Here is a 22,928-nt window from a genome sequence, read left to right as displayed (position 1 = left end):
CGAAAGTTAAAACTTTTGCTAACCAACGGCGTTGTCAAACATATTTCATTAAAATGAAAAGACATGAATTTGATATTTGTATGCTCATTTGTATGTTGAACCCATGAATAATATTAAAAATGTTATATTTTTCTGCTGTTGTTTTTGAAGGGTCACGGAGGAAATTGTGACGATGGCTCGCCCATCTACGGAGATCATCGAAAAGTACAAAATCATCAAACAGTTTCGCGAGTAAGTAAAATATATTTCTATTTTTAAAAATTAAATTGCACCTTTGTCCCGTAAATTTGGCGCTTCATTGGGAGACAAACGCATTATCATTGAGTTATTGTGGTTCATGTTCCAACTGCAGGATGTAATCCCAAATCAAAATTTTTGATGGTTTTCCCCTGATGGACCAGCATAATCTTGATGATAACCATCAATAATTCTATCATGAACCATTATATTTTTGATGGTAACCAACGTAAGTAATCATCATCCCAACGTACGAATTCGGACTGATTTATGATGGTCCAACAGAAGAGCAGCAATTTGTTTTGATGGTTTATTCATGTTGAACTATCAGGAGTTTCTATCATAGTTTCTTAGAAATAAATTTGTTAGAACTATCAAGAACTACCATCACTCCAAAGTAGGAATTTAGACTGATTTTTGATGGTTCAACATAAAAAAAAGTTTTGATGGTATATTCCTGCTGAACCAACTATAATCCCCATTAAACTTGCATGGACATGTATTGTTGGAACTATCATGGACCATCACGAATCGCCACGGATTGTTGGTTCATGAGAATCAAATTTCTCTTGATGGTTAACCATCATAGTATTAAAGTAGCATTTTCATCAGGGAATGATGGAAGTCTATTGGCATATCAAAAACCATGACGCATAATGGAAAATGTTGGATGATAGTGACCATCAATTGACATTGAACTATCATGAATTACACTGAAACCAACATATACCATCAAAATGTTTTGATAGAACTATCAAAAATTTTGACTTGGGTAGCTATAACTTTTGGTGTTGTTGTGTCCAATCCTTCAGGATCTAGTGACAGCTAGATAATATCCATGGACTTTCTCGTCAGGCACCTGCAGTATCAAAGTATAGATATTCCACAGATAACTTTTGGTAAAGCGTTACAAGAGAAGTCTCTAAATTGTACTGTTTCCACCTTAATTACTGACGTCAAACTCGGTACAAAAATAGAGACCCGGTTTTATTACGTTACAAGTTATGCTTATTCGTTTGTGTAGTAGGAAATCAGCGTTTGTATTTAGATGCGGAAAGCAATTTTTTTCTGTATGTTTAACAAGATTGAGGTAAATAGTTAATAATGTTTGGGAAAATAAAAATTTGTGCGTTGTCTATTTATAATCTTTTCAGATCAGATATTGTATAAATGATTTCCAATTTTTCTTGAAAACAATTGATTTAAAAAATTTAAGATAATACTTAGTAAAAATTTTTTTCTTTCCAGTTTCGGCATCAAATCATTAATCAATTTGCAGGAGAGAGGAGAGCATGATTCCTGCGGCGTTCCCCTGCAACGATCAGGATTCACCTACGATCCACAGATCTTCATGGAAAACAAAAGTAGAACATTTTTTTTCGCTTTCTAATTAATATCGATAATTAATATGTAATTAATGTCAAAATTTTTAAACTAATCCGAGTGATACATTCTCTTTTTATTTTACATGCAGTCTTTTACTACAATTTTGACTGGTAAGTAACAATTTTTATTAGGTAAATGATTTACTATATCCTTATGTACAAACATGCACGAGGGTAAGGATAAACCAGATTGCTTATTCTTATCTAAATACCTTATATTGTGGGAGTGTTTTATATCCTTACCAGAATACCCTATATTGGGGGAGGAGTTTAATTACTTATCCTTTGTGGAACATTATTGTTTAAGGAACTCTGTGTTGTAAAACTTTTAAACACAAGAAAAATATACAAGCGTATTTTATTATGTAAAACATGTACACAAAGCATACAATGAACTAAGATTAAAAGCTTCTTTGAAGAGACTTTTAGGAATAATTTTTTTACTTTCTTTCACGTTTGCATGCTCATATGTTTTAAAGGAACTTAAAATTTCCATTCATACTCAGTTTCCTTTGAACACATTACTCAACCATGGCCTGCGTTTCGTTTTTCTGAGTCCCATAATGGACTGATCTTAAATACATGGTTCCCCGCAAAACATCGAAGGCTTGCATCACTGTCAGTGAATGGCTGGGCGACCTCTTTGATCAGCTTATGAAGCGACAGAGGGTGTGTGGTATTGGTACACATTACGAGAAATATAGAAAGAAGAAGTGTAGCTCTCCGAATGCGTAACTAATGCGAAGAAATGCTCGGTGTGATATGCTGTACCAGAAAAAAAAAAGTATTAGGTAAGCAACATATTGAAATTTAGCGGAACATCATGTGTACTAAGATTCAGGGTATGCGCATAAAAAATAAATTTTGATCGCAATGCCAGTCAATATCATAAATCTCAAGATCTATGATCTTGACTCTCGTTGACATTACATGTATGGAAACTAGCCTTCTTTCCCTTTGTACATTTTTTGCTCGTTTAACTGCTCTACAGCCTAGAGCTGAACTTTGTTTGTAGGTCGTTAGGCTATTAAAGCAGGGGAGCCATCCCTACCCCCAAAAAGTAACATGGCTGCTACTGGGCCGGGGATAGAGTGCTCACCTCCCAGAGAAGTGAGCGCTTTGATCCCTCCGTAGAGGATCAAAATTGTGTCGGCCATTTTTCGAATCATTTTCAGGGATGTTTCCCAGGCCGTTGCCAATAGCTCAATGTGCAGTTCTAGTACGACGTAAATAAAGCACTACTACTCCTCGATATTCTGGCTCTAACTTTTAATGGCTATATTAAGTATAGCAAGATCCAAGTCAGAAAACGTGGAAAGAGCCATAACTAATGTCCCTCTCTCTCCTAACTTTCACACCGTTACTAATAATAGGATTTTAAGCCATGACATATATAACGTGCAGTTTAGTAGGTTGCCCGGATCGAACCCATGACTTTCAGTCCTCCGATAGTGGTATGAGCGATGTCTTTGTAGACAACGCCACCGAAGTGGGCTTTCTATAGAAAATTGTGAATACACATACTTTAAATAAGTCAGAATATTCCACTTAACACGATTGTTGCATAATTTCAGGAAGGATTACGGTTCAGTGCCAAAAACCTATTTATTGGACATGGTGAAGGTGTTAGCATTTGCATTGTCTGAGGGTAAAGTGGCCATTCACAGTCACGCGGGACTCGGACGGACGGGTGTCCTTGTAGCCTGCTACCTCATCTACACATTTCGATGTAAGCCCACAGATGCTGTAGCCTATGTTAGGAACAAAAGGTAAGACAAACGCATTTTCATAAAAATATAAAGTATTTCTGTAATTCTGACATCGTTTAGAAACAGACTAACAATTTATTGATTCTGTTAGAAGTTTTGCTTCTACTTCTTGATTTTGACAACAGTTTTTATATGTAATTCATGCACTTTGTATACTAGGAAATCATCAGACTTTTTTGTTATATCGTGTGGCTTCAGAGGTCAGACGATGTGCAATTGGGCTTTCTGTACCAAACACTTCATATATCTTTCGTATTTACATATACAAATTAAATTCTTATTCCTAAGTCCCAACATGTAACTCCCTTCTATTTCTATATTCTAATTTCGAAGTCCCATGTTCTAATGCCCATATGGCTAAACAGTTGAAAATAAAAAAGTATTTCGAGAGAGTTTGTGAGAAAAGTTGGCTTGGCAACTATTTTCTTCCTGTTGCTAAAACTATCAGAACTAAAAAATTAAAAAAAAAAACTACAAATTATAAAAATGAAACTTATAATATTTTAGATTTTTTTTTCTTTTCCAAGAAGTAGCTACGATACAAAAAGCAAAATATATAAATAATTTTGAAATTTTCGTCGTTTAGGTTGATTTTTCTATTTGGTAGCATGCCTCACTTTTAATCAATACAATCAAATCACTAAATTAATCCACTGGCTGAATCATTAAATCTCTTTTTACTTTAATAAATCACTAACTAAATAGCTGAAATATTAAGCTGGTAATTGCAGTAGGGGAGAGGGGGGCACACGTGAACAAATTTTTTTATTTCTTAATTTTTCAAAAAATATCATCAATTTTTCATAGTAAAGAAGTCCGTATGTTTAAATAGTCTTTTCTTTGTCTTATGGAAATGTTTTGAGATTTTTCAATAAAATATTTCTTTACTTTATGATATTTTAGAAAAATGACTTCAATTGTTCACATGTGCCCCGATTGGGGACACATGTGCCCAAGTTTTCCTGATATTCATGACAAACACAGGAGTGGGGAATCCTGTGTGATATCTGAATAGGGTAGAACTAGGAAAACTCAGATTCATTATCTTCAGGTGATTCAGAATCTCTACAGAAACGAAATATACAATTTTTTCTAAATTTGTTCTCTGTGTGCATAAGAAAGCGACAGTAAAAGTTGCGTAAGATTCTAAATCAATTTGGACATTGAAAATACGCTACGCTTGAACCAGATTGCGAAGATAAAAACAATCCAACATTAAGTTCTGTTTTGCGAAAATATTTAGTAGAACATTTACTTCTGTGCCTATTATACCGGTAAAACATTTTTCTCTCTTATTTTAACTTACTGTATGTGAAATTTTTATTTTTTCTAGACCGGGATCTGTACAGACTAAAAGTCAAGTTGAAAGTGTCCAAGGATTTGCTCAATTTGTTGTGCCCATGTTTATAGTCTATGCAAATGTGTAAGCTTTTTCTTCCTCTCTCTAAGCGTGCATTAAAATGTTTTGTTGACATCCATTCTTAATCATTGAAAATTGTTATTTATGAATGTTTCCAATTTTTAGGATACCACGAGATAACTACAGAATGAGTTTAAATATGTACTTAAAGCGGCAAAGATTTCTGCTGCATGGATTTGAAGGCAGATTGCTCAAGCATGTACCAAAAGTAAGACTTTATCGTCATTCCTTTATATATCTATATATATATATATATCTCTTTACTTACTTACTTTCTTTACTTTTGTAAATATCGTCTGCTCGTGTGGTTAATTTCAGATAATTTCATTTTCCAGTCTAAATATCTGTACTTTTCTAAATATCGTTTGCTTATTAATTGCATTTTTCTCTCTTTTGTTTTTGGCAACTATTGCAATGTTTACTTTTGATGTATTTGTTCTATGTAGTACTTTTCTATGTAGTACTTTTCAATTATTCGAGCGGATATTAAGGAGAATGAATACACCACAAGAGAAAGCACAGATTTTATGGTGGTTCATAGATTTAACGGTCCGTTAATTTGGTAATTTAACGGTCTTATCAGTCGTATACTTAGACATGTTGGAAAACTTCGTATTTCCACAACTAGAAGAGCTTCAGCCACATATCTTTTTGCAACAAGATGGTGCACCACCTCATTGGGGTATAATAGTTTGTAGTTCTTTGAATGACCATTTTCCAGGAATATGGATTGGGCGAGGAGGACCAATTCCTTGGCCACTCAGATCACCTGATATAACGCCGCTGGACTTTTTTCTTCAGGGATTTATAAAGGACAATGTTTACAGGAGGATCGTGTCGAACATTGATGACCTGAAAGCCAGAATTACAACCGCAATAGCCTCTATGGATGCCGACATGCTTGCCGCTACCTGGCTTGAAATTGTCAATCGACTTGATATTCTCCGTGCAACGAAGGAGGCACACGTGGAAGTTCATTGACATGGGTCATGAGACTTTTTGAGTCTATCTAACCATTTATGTTATTAATTTTAATCTATCTTTATTATTTTATGAGTTATTAAACATCAACATGGGTCCGGGACTTTATAAACACCCTGTATTGTAACGCGATGCCCAGTTATTTCGATAGTAATAATTACATTTTATTTATTGACTTAGTGTTCTTTGTCTTTAAGCTATTATGAGTAAGTTTTCTTACAAATCTTATTTTGATCTACAGCCTATCTTCATCTTCTGCGAGCGTCTTTTGTCACTGATGAACGAAAATCTTTTCAACACTCCGTTAATTATTGAAGATCTTTTTAACGGTCCCAACCAGTTCTTGGAGTTTTTTTCCTCTCGATGTCGCCTTCTCAGGATAAGCTTCTCTCCTCAGAAAAAGTTCCCCGATGGACAAAAGTGGGCACTGTCCTTGCCCAAAACAGCCTATATGAACGGTATAGTGGAAGAACCCAGGCACTGTGCACCACCATCACCACCCAATGGGGAACAGGATCACGAAGACGACAGACCGTTTTGGGACTCCCCTGACAGGTAAACATATTATTTGGCAATTTCTCATTCATCTATGAAATGGGTTGTTAAAGGTGGTCATTAAATAATTGCCAAATCTTTAATTCCTTTTTTTATTTAAATCAAATTCATTAAGTAAATTATATAATAATATAGTCATAAGTAAATTATCAGACTATCTTACACTGCTCTCGTATATACGCTATCAAAGTTCATCATAAATATCTCTATAATTCACTAATTTTTAAACTATTAATCTCCTTTTTTTATTCTAAATCAAAATCATTAATCGTGAAAATCCTTATTTAAGGTGATTAATCGGCAGGGCATAGTGATCATTAAGACAACCAATCTTTTTATGTTTTTTCCTGATAAATAAATGAATTGATAGAGAATTCGGTTGCAAAATTTTCTCGGAAAATAACAATTAAACCGCTAATTTCTGAAAAAGAGAGATAATATTTTTTGCTCTTGTTCAAAACTTAAGCTAAGTTTTACTTAATTACCATTTTTAAAAATAAATATTGAACTATTTTATCTTAAACTTCGGGTCTTAGAGTAAAACATATTGTCAAATTTTGTATTCATTTCTGGGAAAACTAGCGGCATAGTTTTAAAAGAAATAATATTTCCTTATATAAAGCATTATTAACTTCTTGAAAAATGTGCTTTAAATAATGACAGAGAAAGGTGATTTTTAATTTAATCATTTAACACTTTTTAAACTTAAGATTTTAAGTTTTTTTTTTTAAATTACGTAAAATAATACTAAATTTTATCACTTTTTTTGCATATTACTTTTACAGTTTAAATATTAACATTTTTGTCAAGAAACGCTATCTTCTAGTCTCAATTAGCTGAAATATTTGTATGCCGTAAAACTGTTCAAAAGATTACTTCTAATTTAATCTAATGTCTAACCTTTCTTATAATATTTCACTGCAAATAAAAACTCCTGAGTAACGAGGGTATATAGTATTTATTTTTTGCGTAGATAATAACTTTGTGGAGGCATTCAGACAGAAAAAAAATTATTTAAAAAAAATTATTTTTTAAGTGATAAAATTGCTTCTGAGTTGTCCGACATATTGGTGGTTAGATCTTAAGAGTGCGCCATATCACGGGAGAAACTTTTGTAGCAAGTTTTCTTTCCCCTTTATAGCTAGTCTAAAATTTAAAGGAAATAAATAGTGAGCCAGTTTAGGCAAATTTAGTTTCAATTGCTAAAAAAGTTTCAATTGCTAAAAAAAAAAAAAAAAAAAAATTAAAAACATCGAAATCTAAACAAATTATTGGAAGGGAACTTCTCCATTGCTTAATATTAAGTTACTTTCTCAAGAAATTTTTTTTTTATACAGTCGAACTCGTTTATAACGAGCACAAAGGGACCGTAACATGTACTCGTTAAATCCGAGTGCTCGTAATAAACGGGTCCTTAAGGCAGGCGTGCAACCAGAAGAGGGGGGGGGGTCAAATTATTAAGTTTACATAAAATTTAATTAATACGTACTTTAATTAATTTAATTAAATACTTTTCTTAATTTAATAACAATTATCCCTCCCCCTCAAATAGCAAAAAATTTCTAGTTGCTCTACAGTCTTAAAGGAAAGAAGCAATAAACGGAAAGAAAAATAAAGGAAAAGATTCTTACCAAAACATTTTTTTCATTAATCTACATATTTAAAATAGTAGTTTGTTAGCTTACTTTGAAGTTTCAGTTCGAGGTTTTTTTTAATTTCGAGCTCATTTCTTATCATTTTAAAAAAAAGATTGCAAGACAGAAAAATATTGCTCGCTAAAACCGGGTCTTGCTCGTTAAAAGCGACTTCTGTTCCATAGACTTAACATTGATTCAACCAAATATTCTCGTTTCCCTCGGTAAATCCGAGTTCTCGTTAAATCCGAGCTCGTTATAAACAAGTTCGACTGTATTTTAATTTTTTTTCAGTATTTGTAACATTAAAGCCTACTCTAGGTTTGTATTAACACTTTTTTCAAATTTTAAATTAATTATGGAGGTGAGAAATGATTTGCTACGAAAAGTTTCTCCCGTGTTATAGCGTCCTTTGAAAAGCTTAAGTATAGGTTTGAATTTAAGAAAAGAAATATTCTGTTCTTTCGATTCATTTTCTAATTTTCTATTTATTTACAATTTCTGTAATCTTTTTTTTTCTCGTCAGCCAATTGACCCCCGAAGACTGTGTGCAACAGCAGCAGGCATTTCTCAATCACGTGGGTGGGTTCCGTCCTCCCATGGGTGGGGACATCAACTACAATCTGTCAGACGATGAAGAGAATGGGCCAGAACCTGAGATGGAATACACCAACAAATCTATCAGTAATGCAGAGTCTTCCAAAGATCAGCCAATCAAAGGAGAGACGATCGGTAGTTCTGAAAATCTTGAACAAAAAGATGTGGAAGTTAATACAGAGGAAGGTGGGTAGCTAGAACTTGTCATTTTTATTTCAATAAAAAAAATACATGAAAAATTGCTATAACTATTTGTATTGGCCGAGAAAAGTATACTTTCTACTGTTGTTGTCGGCCGTTAAGGCAGAGGGGACGCGATTGTTCTTGTTTCTCAGTGGCGCCATCTATGGCCAGGAATTTGACTTCTGCCTCACCCATACGTCTGACCCATTCGCACATCCATTAATTTATCCCCAGATCGTAATTTTGACCTGAATCAGTGACGACCAATCTCTAATTCAGTACCCCCAGAAGCATAATTTGTAATGGGAGCATGGAGGACTTTGTGACAAGACAAATTTTACTTTATATCCGTCGTTGAACTGCCGACCCAACTACTAATGTTCAACTCCGTAGCTTTGTAATTTTGAACCAATCCAGAAGACAAGGAAACTCCTGCATCATTACCCCCAGAGATATTGATTTGTTATGGGAACCAGTGTTCCCATAACAAATCAACGGAGAACTTTGTGACTCGACAAATTTAACGTGCATTCGTCACCAGTAACTACACGGGGAGTCTTCGGCCGGTGGGGATCGAACCCTCGAACTCTTGGACATGAGCCCAGTGCCCTACCAACCAGGCTACCCCGGACTGACAAAACAAATTTAACATGCACCAGTCACTATTTGCTAAATGGGGAGTCTTTGGACTGCTGGATTCGAACAGCTATTCTCATAAACGTGAGTCCAGCGCCCTGCCAACCAGGATATTCCGACCACTATAATTTCTACTAAATTCAGTAATTATTAAATGTCGTTAAGAAGCTATTTTCCGATCTATAATTTTTGCAGTTATCTGCCAACACTTTTACAAAATTAAAAAATAATATTAAAAAAAAACAATGAATTACTTTGTATAGATAATTGTGGGTAACATTAAAGGCTTTGTGTGAAGAGAGGCCAACATCGGGAAACTATTTTCTCTTGAGAGTTATGAATTATTATATATTTATATATATACTCTTTTATTGAATTTTTCAATATCTGTAGATCGCGAGGAATTGGAAGATGATTTTCCAGATATTGAAAGGAATGAAGAAGAAGAGGATGATCCATTGGACGATCTTAATTCCGAAGAGTGTAATGAAATCATCGATTCTGTCTTGCAAGAAAGCCCTTCAGAGCAGAACACCCCTCTCTTGAACGGACTTCAGAAAAAGAGAGACATTTTCGCCAAAAAGGATAATAAAGGTTGGGTGGAAAGTTTTATTGCCAATATTGAATGATTCTAAAAATTTATTTTAAAATCTCTGCTGCAAATTTTACTTATAAGTTTCAATTTATTGAAGCAAGGAATAAAACGCAAAATAAATGTAAATATCGTGATTTCAATTGAATTGTATTTTAACAATGTGTTATGTGTTACAAGATAGTTTTTAGAAAATAATTATTTTCCTTATTTATTTAAATAACAATGTTGAATAATGTTGAAAGCGAAAGAGTGAGAGCGAATTCAATTCCGTTTGAGGTACTAAGTTTGAGGTAGATTAATTTCGAAGTAAATCCACGACTTGTTTCTATTGCAAGATGATAAGAAATGCATTTCATAAACATCTTTAGCTTTGAAAAATTATTTATTATTTGCTGCTACTCGTTCCGAGTACGAAGGAAAAAAAGCGTAAATATAACATAAGCACTACTCTTTCAATCATGCACAAAGATGAAAGCTTACGCCGAAACAATTTTAAAAAATTGGAATAGTTTCATTTTTTATTATTATTTTTCAACTTTCTCGGTGACTTTTCATTATTAGAATAAGAAAACGCAGATTCAATATTATTTAGCACCAAAAAGGATCAACATTCTAAGCTTTTTAGTACAATTTTCCAATACAGCGACCCTAAAATCATAACGACCCAACACAAAGTCCCGTTTGCTATACCCAATATATACCTATACCCAATGTTATTTAGACGCCCATTAAAAAGTCCACGTTGAACCGGTTATTCAAGGAAGACACTAAAGTTCAATTTTTTCAATTTTCCAAAAAAAAAAAATAATAATAATAAATAAATCCGTTTGACGATGACTCGTCAAATTTATCACAGTTTTCTAAAAAATTGCTCAAGCTGGTATTTTTTTGTTTTTGCATACTAAATGTGAAATGATTTGAGTTTATTTGAATAAAGAAAATTCAAAATAAAAAGCAATATTTTTAAAAACCACGTTTTAGTAGTGGAGAATAATAATTAAGAAAAAAATTGAAAAACGAAAAACGTGGGGCGCATGAAATACATAACAGTAATGTTATATTAGTGTGTGTATGAGTGCTCTTGAGAATATGTGTATGTATATCAGTAATTGTAATTGTATCTGAATGTGGATGTGGAATATGCTTTTGTATATGCAAATGTATGTGGATGTATATGTGGCTGTGCATGTGTATGAGTAAGAAAATGTGTATATGTATGTGTATATGTACTGTTATGTATTTCATGCACCCCACGTTTTTCGTTTTTCAATTTTTTTCTTAATTATTATTCTCCACTACTAAAACGTGGTTTTTAAAAATATAACTTTTTATTTTGAATTTTTTTATTTTAAACTATGATTTTTTAATTTTTAATTTTTATTTTATATTTTTAAAAAATTATTATTTTTTAATTATTATTCTTCACTACAAAAAAAGTGGTTTTTAAAAATATGTATTTTTATTTAGATTATTTTTCTTAGTCAAGAGTAGTCAAGACTACTACAAGACCACTACTAAAGTAATAGAACTTTTATTTTAAATTAGGGATACAAAAATCTTTATAGAAAAACAATACCTTTACGACTTTCATTAGTTTTATGCTGATGACAACCAAAACGGAAATGAATGAGGAAAAACTGGATCCTACCACGTGATTTTTCAGCCAATAAAAATACTCCGACAACAAAAATCTTTTCATCTGACACGTAATAATTTGAAATAATGGAATCGACAACAAAAGACAATCTCGAAAATAATTTTTTTTTTAAAATTTAATTTTATTTTACTTTGCATGTCTTTTTTCTCTTCATTTTCATGCATTGTCATCCAATTCTGAACTGTGTGATAAATTTGAAGTTTGTAGCTAGTCGGGAAGTTAGTTTAAAATCGATTACAAAATTCCACCCGGACAGACATACACGAAGGCAAGTTTATATAAACGTGGTAAAAAGTTACGTGCTCTCAAGATTCAAATTCTAGATAGTCGTGATTTATCGTTACAAAATTAATGAAATACTGGTTACTTCATATCGATAATCAAAACTCCATTTCATCTCATCATGCAGAAATTGAGATAAACCCAGTGCATACGGTACGTAGCCTTTCATTAAATTAAAAATATTCAAACGGTTTTGGAGCTATGTGGCAAGTGCAAACTCTTCGTTTTTATTATTAATGATGACACTCTATTACAAAGTGTTTCGTAATTACAGCCCTTAATATATATTTTTTAGATTTTTCATCAAACTGAATATGAAAAACTATGCTAGTCTCAAACTAATATTTAAGTCAAAAGGAAAAAAAATTATAAATTCTGACACATCGTAATAAATGAAGGAAAGAACGAAAAACAGTAAAAGCCAGTTTATTTATTAAATGGCGGCATTAGAATAAAAAATACATTCGATAAAAATAACCAGTCTATGTTTGTCATTGTATGCATAAATAAAGTAGTCAGACTCAGTATTCTTAATGATTGTAGGTTGCTCAACGTTGTCAATTGAAGAAGAAGCTTGTTGGAAGCCTCTGACAAATACCAATATCATAGATGCTCTTCTGGCTGACCATTACATTATGGGAGACGAATTTGCCAGCCAATTGAGAAAATACCAGGTATAGATTAAAATTTATTTTCACTTGCGATTACTTATGTGATTTGTTACAAAGTAAGTTTCAAATGATGAGCACTTTTTCAGGAAGAAAAATGAATGAATGGTAAAAAAAAAAAAATATCTATTACAGATTTTTTTAAATTAAAGCCACACATATCAATATTTTGACGAATAAATATAAGGTCCATTCTATGTAGTCTACATATTTGAAACTACAGCATATCGCGATAACGTTTTCTCAATATAAAGCTGAACAATTCTGTATACAAGCTGTTGGAATAGTTGTTTAAAACATGTTTCTAGGGTTGAAAATGAGTGTATTTGTGGGACTTTATGGTCGGGGACGATAAAGCCAAGCTCGTCAACACTTAGAAACATTTTATTTTATTTTATAACCGTCGTTGGACAATTTCATGGTTATCCGTGAATTATTCCATGGTTACAATTTCCGGTCGAGGACAATTTCATGGCTATCTTATACTTTGTTGGGGAGCTGTGGCCGAAAACCACTTGTTGCTTAAAGTTTTGCACACCAGTGTATATTCGTAGATTTTCGGAATAGTGTAAGAAATGAGATCATGAGATCAAAAGCAATTTTTTGATTACATGAAATCAAACTTTTGCCCTAATATCGATATTAAATAACTTTTGATTTGATGCTTCAACTCTAGGATTTTTCTAAAACCGTAAGAATGAAATTGATTGTGTGGAATTTTTATAAAATTTTTAACAATACACAATTTATTAAATAAATAACAAGCCCATGAAACTAATGCGGTAAGATGCACTTAATAATATAAAAATTTAATTTGTTAAAAAAAAAAAAATATGAAGAGTTTAAGAAACGTCGATAAGTCTCGAGTGCTCAAAAATCGGCTTTCACTCTCAAGACTAGACCAGATTTTAATGAGGGAAACAAAAGTGATTTCAAACAAAAAACGAACTGCTTGAAAAAGATGGAAAATAAAGATAAAAAACATATCTAGAAGAGTCAAGGGGGGGGGGGAGAGAATAAAAATAAAAAATAAATAAATAAAAATAAAAAATAAAATTAGGAAAAGCTGGAAATTGGGAAATTGATATGGTGAACGCATATCATTACTGTCCATTTTTTGTGCGCAACTTTATGCTTTCTGTTTTAAATCACTTTTGTTTTCTTCATTCACGTTTGGCGATTCCTGACACTGGTCACCTATTATTGAGCACTCGAAACATGCCGATTTTTATAACCATCTTCATTATGTTTTTAGCAAATGAAGTTTTTATATCAGCAACAGCATATTTCATTTTAAATAATGATAAGATAATAATGTTTTTGTTTTATACTTTCAGCGTATGATGAATAACAGATCAAGTGTCTGGGATAAAATAGCGATGGAAGTTGATCCTGTTATTCTGTCAGCATTACTCTGGAGTTGGCTTGACCAGCTAAGAGTTAGTCCACATGCATTTATCTAAATTTCTTAAATACACAAGAAATATTTACTTCTTAGATGCAATAAACATTGGATGATTGTCATTTTTAAGTAAAATTAGGCATGCAATAGCATGAAAACTTGTTTGGTACCACTCATTTAATGAAAGCAAATTGTTTTAAATTAATTTTTGGTTTGTTAAAAATTAAAAAAAAGTTTAAACTCTCTATATTAAAAACTCGTAAACGTCGTCACCGATGTTTTGGGTGATCAACTTAACGTTTTGTTTCGGTGCTTAAAAACTGTCAAAACTTAGAATCTTGAAATTACGAAAATGTTTAGAAATATGTGCAGGAGTTCGTAAAAGTAAAAAAAAGTCAAATTAGATAATTAACAAATCTCAAGAATTACCTCCTGTTATACTTGTAAGCAAAAAATACCACGCGGAATGCTCTACAGGCCTCAGAAATACAACTACGGAATTGAAATCTATTTTTCAATATTTATGATATAGAAGAAAATAATTATTAAGAGAAATACGGTTTTTATTTTACAAAGTAGTTTGATAAAACAATATTGGGACCGGGATAGCCTGGTTGGCAGGACGCTGGACTCGCGTTCGTGAAAATGAGAGTTCGAATCCAGCCGGCCGAAGTCTCCCGTGTTGTAAATGGTGACTGGTGTTCCTTAAATTTGTCGGGTCACAAAGTCCTCCATGTTCCCATAACAAATTATATCTCTGGGTGTACTGAATTGGAGATTTATATTTCTCCGGTTCAGGTCAAAATTACAATTTGTGAATGAATGATGTGTGAAAATGAGTCCGCCCTATAAAACAGATGTGACGTATGGGTATGGCAAAAGTTGAATTCTTGGCCATAGATGGCGCCACTGGAAAACAAATGATACGGGGTGCTTTTACTACTGTTAATTAAACTGCAACATTTTGATTAAAGTAATTTAATGTTTCCTAAGTTAAGATTTTTAAAATATTTACCAAAATTAATTTGAAAATTTTTTCTAAATAAATGGAATTTAGAAGATAAAGTTTAAAATATCGAGAAAATGTTTTATATAAATTAATCATTAAAAAAATCAATCTAATTAGTAAATAAATGTCATGTATTTTTTTGTGTTAGTAATAAACTTATGTTAAATAGATTCACATTATTCTCATAACCCTGAGTCTACATTAGCTGAAATGAATTCAGTTTTAAGTTTAAGCTTATTATTGAATATAATTAAACGAAACTATACGTTGACTAATGTTAAAACACGCAAATTAAATATGTAACTACTTAAACATGCAATAAGTATTTTCCCGAATATTATGTGTTCCATTCGTTGAAAAAAACAAATAAAAATAATCTAAAGTAGCAATTAACAAGTAAATTAAGAACGTTTTCCACCATAATTTTTTTTTCTTATAATTTATAATTTAACAATCAAGTATTATTAAAAAATCGAGTATTATTTAGCAATCAAGTATTTCACAGGTGAACTACCTGTTAAAGTTCGTGAATTTTTAGAAAAATTATGACTGCCGTTATCATCGACCCCGTTTTCATTGTCTGATGTAAATGGTGTTTTACTGTAAAGACTGTTCTTTTTATAAAATATTTTTTTCATGTTATAGGAACCTGTATTAAACAGAAATGATTTGTCTGTGATTGTTATTAGAGCAGATCGACCGATGGAAATTTTGATGAAATTAGACAACGTAAGAAAAATATATTTTCTATTTTTGCATTAAATACCTAAAACTTTACTTACGTAAAATATTTTTATGTAGGGAGTTCTGTAAGGACCACTCTTAATGTGTGCTTTTAAAATACTTGTCAAAAAGGAAACGACAAAGTATACACAGTGGAGATCACTAATAATAAATATTTTAGTGAGAAAAGAGCAAATATATAATCGAATTCTGACAAATTACAGTAGAGGAGGCCGCAAGCGAGACTGGTTTGAGCGCAAGTGAAGACGAGTTGAAAGACGATTATCAGGAAGTTCTTCAAGTTTCAGTCTTCAATTAACCTGTTCATTATGTTCACTTCCTCAGCTATAATTTGACAGATTTCAACATCGTTTATGTTTTTATTTCCTCACCCAAATATTAATTTGCGACCAGCAATGTCCACACTTTTTTTCCTTTTTCCTTAGGATTCTAAAAATACATACTAAATACGTTTTTTTACAAAATATCCAGCACATATGATACATAATACTCAATCATAAAATATTTACCTTCGAATATTTTCCCCCCTTTTTTTTGTCAATTTAAAATGTTTAAAATTAAGCTTGAGAGTTGAAAATTTTTAAAGAAAATATTAGAAGGATTTTCATGCTTTGCCTTACTTCGAAAAGCTGTATATATTATAAAAACGTATTGTCTGTTATAAAAACAAATTTGAAATTTGTCAAATGGGCTTCTCTAAATTCGGGCTAGAGTAGTTTCAACTAGAAGTTAGGTAACAACTAAACCCTAGATATGACTCTCTTCTTCACGCGGTATCATATACACGACTTCTTCCTAACCCCTTGAGGACCTGCAGATGAAAAAAGCGCTTTCCTAGGCCAGATCGCATTTACGTATACGTACTAATACGAGATGTAATACTAGAGTACAGTATTGAGACAACATTTATGTGATCTTGGGACGCTAGACTCAGAAAGGATTATTTCACGTATGATACCGTGAAGTGCGAATCACGCTTTCAGATATCAAGACAGAAACTAACGTGCTTGCTTCTTCTATGACTCTCCACACGCTATTGGTGAAAGCATGCGAAGTGTTGCCATAGGTAGAGATTTCTTCTCTACGCCACCTGTTGTCCATTTCGATCACTAATGATAAGCCAATTATTGCGAAAATTTTGCTTCCAAAAATAATTTTCTTTAATACCAGTTTTCTGAAATTCTATTTCAGTGTTGATGGTATTAATAAGCGAAGAAAAATAGTTGAAAAACCTTTTTCCCGAAATATATCAGTAATACATTGTTTTGTCAACTGTACGGTATTATGATTGTAAATAAAAATGTAATTATGTAACAGTTTCACATATATTACGATTTTTTTCGTTAATTATATAATTTTTTGAAGTATTGAAACATGTTTTTTTTCGCAGGGTACTCGGTATACAACAGAATATTTAGTAAGATTTATCGCCAGATTACAGCCCAAATCCACTGCAATTCGAACGGACCTTTTAAGACGTTTAGTTGCGTCGCTCACCCACCAGTCCTTAGGTATACAAGGGACATTGAGGCCAGTTGGCATGGAATGGAATAAACTTCGCCAAGGCACAGCTGGTCAACTCATGTTGTTTATAGACAAGCTCTACGAAATGATTATCGGTGAATCAGGACAAAAATGTACTTTTTAGAGCTTCGAAGAATTGCTCATATCGACTTGCTTTTAATCGCCAGGTTAACAAAAGCTCTGTTTGAAAAATTTCCGTTTGTTTAATCAAACTATAACACGAAAGTAAAATGTAATTTTTTAATTTAGAATGATATAATGCTGCGAATTTAACCTTAAGAATTTTTTTTTAACACCAAAGCAACCGTATGCTTATGATTCCATAATAATCACCCTTATTATTAACAATTAAGTCCAAAAGTATGCATATTAAGTGTTATCAAATTACTCAAGGGAAAAAAAAAAAAAAAACTGCAACAAAATATAAAAAATCAATATTAATGAAGATTGAATAATTTATATTAAAATCAGCTTGACTGCCGGTAGATAGGGAAAGAGAGTGCAAACAATAAAAAATTCGTCTGGCAATTTAACTTTTTGTTGTTGATGTTTTTAATCTGGTACTCCCAGCTCATGCTGTCATATTTTGAAAATGTTGATTCTGAATATATATATATGTACACAGTACACTCTTGTTATCTCGAACTTCTATACCTCGAAACCCTTGTTATGTCAAATCGACGTAGTTTTTCGAAATAGAAATTGACTTTTTTTGGAAAAAACCACTTAGTAAGTTAATTGTAAACCACTTTTTTTCTATTTAATGCATAATTATTTTTGTCCTGCTTCTAGAAATAAGATTATCATTGTTGTATTTAGACGTATAGTTAGCTATCATTACAAACATATTTAATAGTAGTTATTCTTATGTTTCATGACTCTACTATTCAGAGTAATATTTTACAATATATTCTTTCTACTTTTAGTTCTGAACTTGTTATCTTGAAAACTGGCTATTTTGGAATTTTTTTAGCATCCCCTCAACTTTGAGATATCGAGAGTGTATATATATATATATATATATATATATATATATATATTAGAATAGCATATTTCCTTTTATAGGGTAATAATAACGTTTTGCCTCAAAGCAAAGTTATGAACGCAGTTTGGTAAAGCTTTTTTTAAATAATTAAAAAATGAATCCCACAAAATAGTTAATTTTAACCGAATTATAAGATTTTTGTTAACCTGGTGATTATTTAAACATTGTTGAAACCTGTGATTAATCTGTGATGTGTGACTGAGGTGAGCTGACTTCTTTTTAAACAAAAAATACTTTTCTTCAAAGTTTCATTTCCATGGCCAAAACAAAACTACAATCCCTTCCATAACAGGTGGTCTTTTTTTTACCTCAAGTGCCTACTTTTGAATCATAAAGTACCTACGACTTCCACAAGTTTCTCTTTCTCATTGTACATAAAAAATATCATATTTGTACTTGTTACTCGATGTACAGTTCATTGTTCTGAAATTTTAATACTATTTCAATAACAGATTTTCTAGTTGTTAAATGTGGTTGCCAACGACTTTGTAACTTCACATTATCCTGGTTTAGAAATTTAAAGAAGAAACATATTTACCCGGATAATGTTTAAAATATTTCTAGTATCAAAAAGATAATTTTTTTAATCATATAATATAATTATCTATCAATTTATGAAGTTTATAAACTTAAAGAAGCATTTCTCAGATATTGCTTGTAACAATTCTAGTATCAAAAAGGTAATTTTTTTAAGCATGTTATATAATGATCGATCAATTTATGAATAAGTTTATTAACTTAAAGAAGCATCATTTCCCAGATATTGTTCAAAATAAATTCTAGTATCAAAGGGACATTTTTTATTCAAGTGATAAAAATTATCCTCCAGTTAATGAATTACAAATTTAAAGAAGATACAATATTTTCGGGACGATGTTGAAAATTTAATAATTAAAATTCAATTCTAATATCAAAGTAAAATTCCATTTCAGTACAAAAAAAGAAATATATTGCTAAATATCTTAGCATATTTATAAGCTAAAATTATATTCCAATTTGCGATTTAAAAGAAGAAAAATTTTTTTCTGGATAGACTTAAAATGATTCGAGTATCAAAAAGAGAGAGTGTTTCATTCATATACTAAAATTTAAAAAAAAAAAAAATCAGTTTTAGAAATAAAAATTTAAAGAAGAAACATCGTTACCCGTTTAACGTTTAAAATAATTCTAATATCAAAAAGATAATTTTTTTTTAATTATATAATTATCTATCAATTTATGAATAAGTTCAGAAGCTTAAAGAAACATCATTTCCCAGATATTATTTAAATTAATTCCAGTTTCAAGAAGACATTTTTTATTCATGTGATAAAAATTATCTTCCAGTTAATGAATTAATGTTACAAAATTAAAGATGATACATTATTTCCGGGATGATAATAATTTAATAATTAAAATTCAATTCTAATATCAAAAAGTAAAACTCCACTCAAATAAAAGAGAAAGATATTGCTAAATATCTTAGCATATTTATATACTAAAATTATATTCCAATTTGTGATTTAAAAGTTTAAAGAAGAAACATCTTTTTCTGGATAGATTAAAAATGATTCAATTATCAAAAAGAGATAATATTTCATTCATATAAACTAAGGTAAACAACGTTAAAGAGCACAAAAAAATAAAATTTGTGCTCTTTAACGTTGTTTACCTTAGTTTGTATTTTAGCACAAAGGTCGCCCACTTGTGTATTTATTTCATTCATATATTAAAATTATCCATAAGTTTTTGAATTAGAAAATTAAAGAAAAACATTTCCAGATTGATGCTTAAAAAAAGTTTGAAAAAAGAAAAGTAATTTTTTAATACTCATGGGCTTAAATTATTTTTCAAATTAGGAATAGCAAATCTAAAGAAGAAACCTTATTTTTCTGACAATATTCAAAATAACTATTATTAAAAAGAGTACTCTTTTGACATTATAATACTCTCTTAGTTATCCTTTAATCATTGAATTACAAATTTAAAGAACAATAACTTTTTGGCAATATTAAAAATGATTAGAAAACTAAAACGAAAGTTTTCTTTGTAGTTAAGATTCTCCACGTATTTCTTAATTACAAATTTGTTTTATAACTACAAATTTTAAGAAATAGCGTAATTTTCGTATAATATTGAAATGGGTAGCAATATCGAAAAGTTTTTTTTTTCTTTTGTATCCATATGCAAAAACTATTCATCAATGTGCGAATTACAAATAATTTTTATCAATAACAAAACTTAAAAAAAATGCTATTCCTTAGTTAATACTTGTATTCTTGCATGAAAATATAAAAAAAACTTTCTCGAGCTAAAATTACCCTCTAAACACAATGTTTCTAAACGAAATAAAATTTATTAAATACGAATTTAGATTTTCTAAGCATAAATAAAACTTCTTGCAAAATAAAATGAAACATTGCCTAAATTTAATGAAAAACTTGACAAATAAAACAAAACTATATAGCTAATGAAACATTTTTGGAATTAAAAGAAATTTGTATTATAAAAATCCACTAAAAAACTTCGTAAATCAAATCTTTTATAATTTGAATTGTGCATTTTTTTAAAATTAAAACTATTTCAATAACAAAATATTTAGTTTGATTTATGAAAGAGTTAATAGAAAAAATAATTGATTCATAGAACGCTTGATTTAAAGCAAAAAATTCACTCATGCTAATTGAATATCAGATTTTAAAAAATAATTATGTACTTAATATAAATCATGCTTTAATAAAGGCTTACTTATTACTAAAAACGTATTACTGCTACCTTTAAGTATTTTACATTAATACTTTTTTAATATAAATAGTCTTTATAAAACATGCTTTAGCAGAACATATTTAAAAATGTTTAAATAAGGAAAAACTCAAAGGACTAACAAATTCCATTAGAATTCTTCTTAATTAGAAAAAAAAAATTTCAGTAAAATATATAACTTTTCTAATTATATTTATGTTCATGTAGCTTGCTTAGTTGAAATTCCGGTGTAGCAAATTCCAAAATTGGTCAAAATATGAAATTGTTAAATATCGCATTGATTGTATAACAATGCTATTTAATGTATAACAATCAACATTGTATAACAAACAGATAATATATAAAATTTAATTGTTGAAATGTTTACTTAGTATGATCTAGATTTATAAACATTAGGTGAAGTAATTTCTCGATAGAACAAGTAGTTTCATTTTTTTTCTTTAATAGAAAAGGCATACATTTTTAGTAATCACCATGTATTATTAATATGACCATTGACGCTACGAATATAACTAAATAATTGGAATAATAGCTCAGAAGGCCTAGTATTCCATTCCCTGATGTTTCTTAAGATAAGGCTTATTCATAACAACTTTTTTTTTTTTTTAATATTGACAAACTAGGTCGATTAAAGTAAAATTTGTTTCATAAAAATGATTAATTAAATAAAAGTTTTATTTTTCTTTGGTTATCATTATCATGGAAAAGATAAAATAGAAAGCGACAATGAAAATAATGGGATATTCCTTAAAGAAAATTTTTCACTGTAAACAATCCCTACGTAAATTATACAAGTGTCATCTTTCAATCTTTGCCTTAATGCAATGTATTGTATACAATGCTGGTAACGTATTTAAAAAAAATCGTAAAAACCCAGACACTATCTAAAATTACTTATACGTTTCTTTAAGATATTTAAAATTACCAAACAATGTCTGAAAATTGATGATATAATTGTATTCATACTAAGTAAAATAAGTACAGAAATATAATTTTTTCTCTGTATCACTCTTGTTTCATTTTAACTGTATAAATTAAATAGTTAGAAAATGATGTTTTTTTTTTAATTATGCATTTATTGTAAGAAATATATTATAAAAGTGCTTTTGAAATTATGTGTCTACTAAGTTGAAGTCCTGGGCAACCACAAATTAGAATTATTTTCTCATTTCTAAAATCTCTAATTCTTCAATTCCTTCCTCTAATCGCAAGTGTTTTTAATCTGACATTCAATTATTTTTACAAAGAATAAAAAACAATCATTTTTCTAAGCTTTGTCTGTTAAGAAACATTCTTCTGCTGTAAAAATAAAGCAAAATTTATGATTCTGTTAAGAATGTCTGTTCTGGTTTTTGAAAATGATCCACACACTAGAAATTTAGCCCAAGAAGTGTATAATAACAAGCTTTAAAAGAAGACAAGTATTATTGCACATTTTTATGCCATATTAACTTGATATTACTCATACTTGATAGAAACCTTACTTTTCAGTTTGAATTTTCAAAAATTTATTAAAATGAGATAAATTTTAGAGAGTATATATAACAATAGATGCATTTTTACAGTTTGGTTATGCTTACTCACAGATAAAAACTCATATTTTATCATTTTTTATTTATTTAAAAAACAGTAATATTGCATTTTAAATTAAATACACTACAATAGGCTATTTTTATAATTTGAACCTTTAATAAGCAGTTTGTTTCTTTCCTCTCCAAACATATAATCAAAACTTATTTTTATACATTTAATTTTAAAAATCGAACAATTTTATTGAAAGCATAATATTATAAAATTTTGCATGAAATATATAAAAATGGCTAAATTTGTATGTTTTTTATTTTATTAATTTACTATCTTTCT

General features: G+C 30.3%; 1 protein-coding gene across 1 annotated transcript in view; it reads left to right on the top strand.

The window, feature by feature from the left end:
• The window catches only part of LOC107446398 (protein tyrosine phosphatase domain-containing protein 1-like), a 100,923-nt gene extending 83,214 nt beyond the window's left edge, over window positions 1-17,709 (top strand). Inside the window, exons 5-17 of the mRNA XM_071184465.2 lie at window positions 151-231; window positions 1,486-1,601; window positions 1,712-1,733; window positions 3,197-3,391; window positions 4,725-4,814; window positions 4,917-5,019; window positions 6,034-6,347; window positions 8,508-8,764; window positions 9,791-9,991; window positions 12,475-12,605; window positions 13,937-14,038; window positions 15,656-15,739; window positions 17,145-17,709. Of these exons, the coding sequence (XP_071040566.2) occupies window positions 151-231; window positions 1,486-1,601; window positions 1,712-1,733; window positions 3,197-3,391; window positions 4,725-4,814; window positions 4,917-5,019; window positions 6,034-6,347; window positions 8,508-8,764; window positions 9,791-9,991; window positions 12,475-12,605; window positions 13,937-14,038; window positions 15,656-15,739; window positions 17,145-17,402 (1,954 nt within the window). The 3' untranslated portion in view covers window positions 17,403-17,709. The remainder of the gene's footprint in view (window positions 1-150; window positions 232-1,485; window positions 1,602-1,711; window positions 1,734-3,196; window positions 3,392-4,724; window positions 4,815-4,916; window positions 5,020-6,033; window positions 6,348-8,507; window positions 8,765-9,790; window positions 9,992-12,474; window positions 12,606-13,936; window positions 14,039-15,655; window positions 15,740-17,144) is intronic.
• Window positions 17,710-22,928: the final 5,219 nt, after the last annotated feature.

The sequence above is a fragment of the Parasteatoda tepidariorum genome, chromosome 10 (genome assembly GCF_982258835.1).
Source record: "Parasteatoda tepidariorum strain Cologne lab strain chromosome 10, Ptep-v5.0, whole genome shotgun sequence".
Lineage (NCBI taxonomy): Eukaryota > Metazoa > Arthropoda > Arachnida > Araneae > Theridiidae > Parasteatoda > Parasteatoda tepidariorum.
Note: the sequence above shows the minus strand (reverse complement) of the source record. Positions and strands in the feature narration are given on the sequence as shown.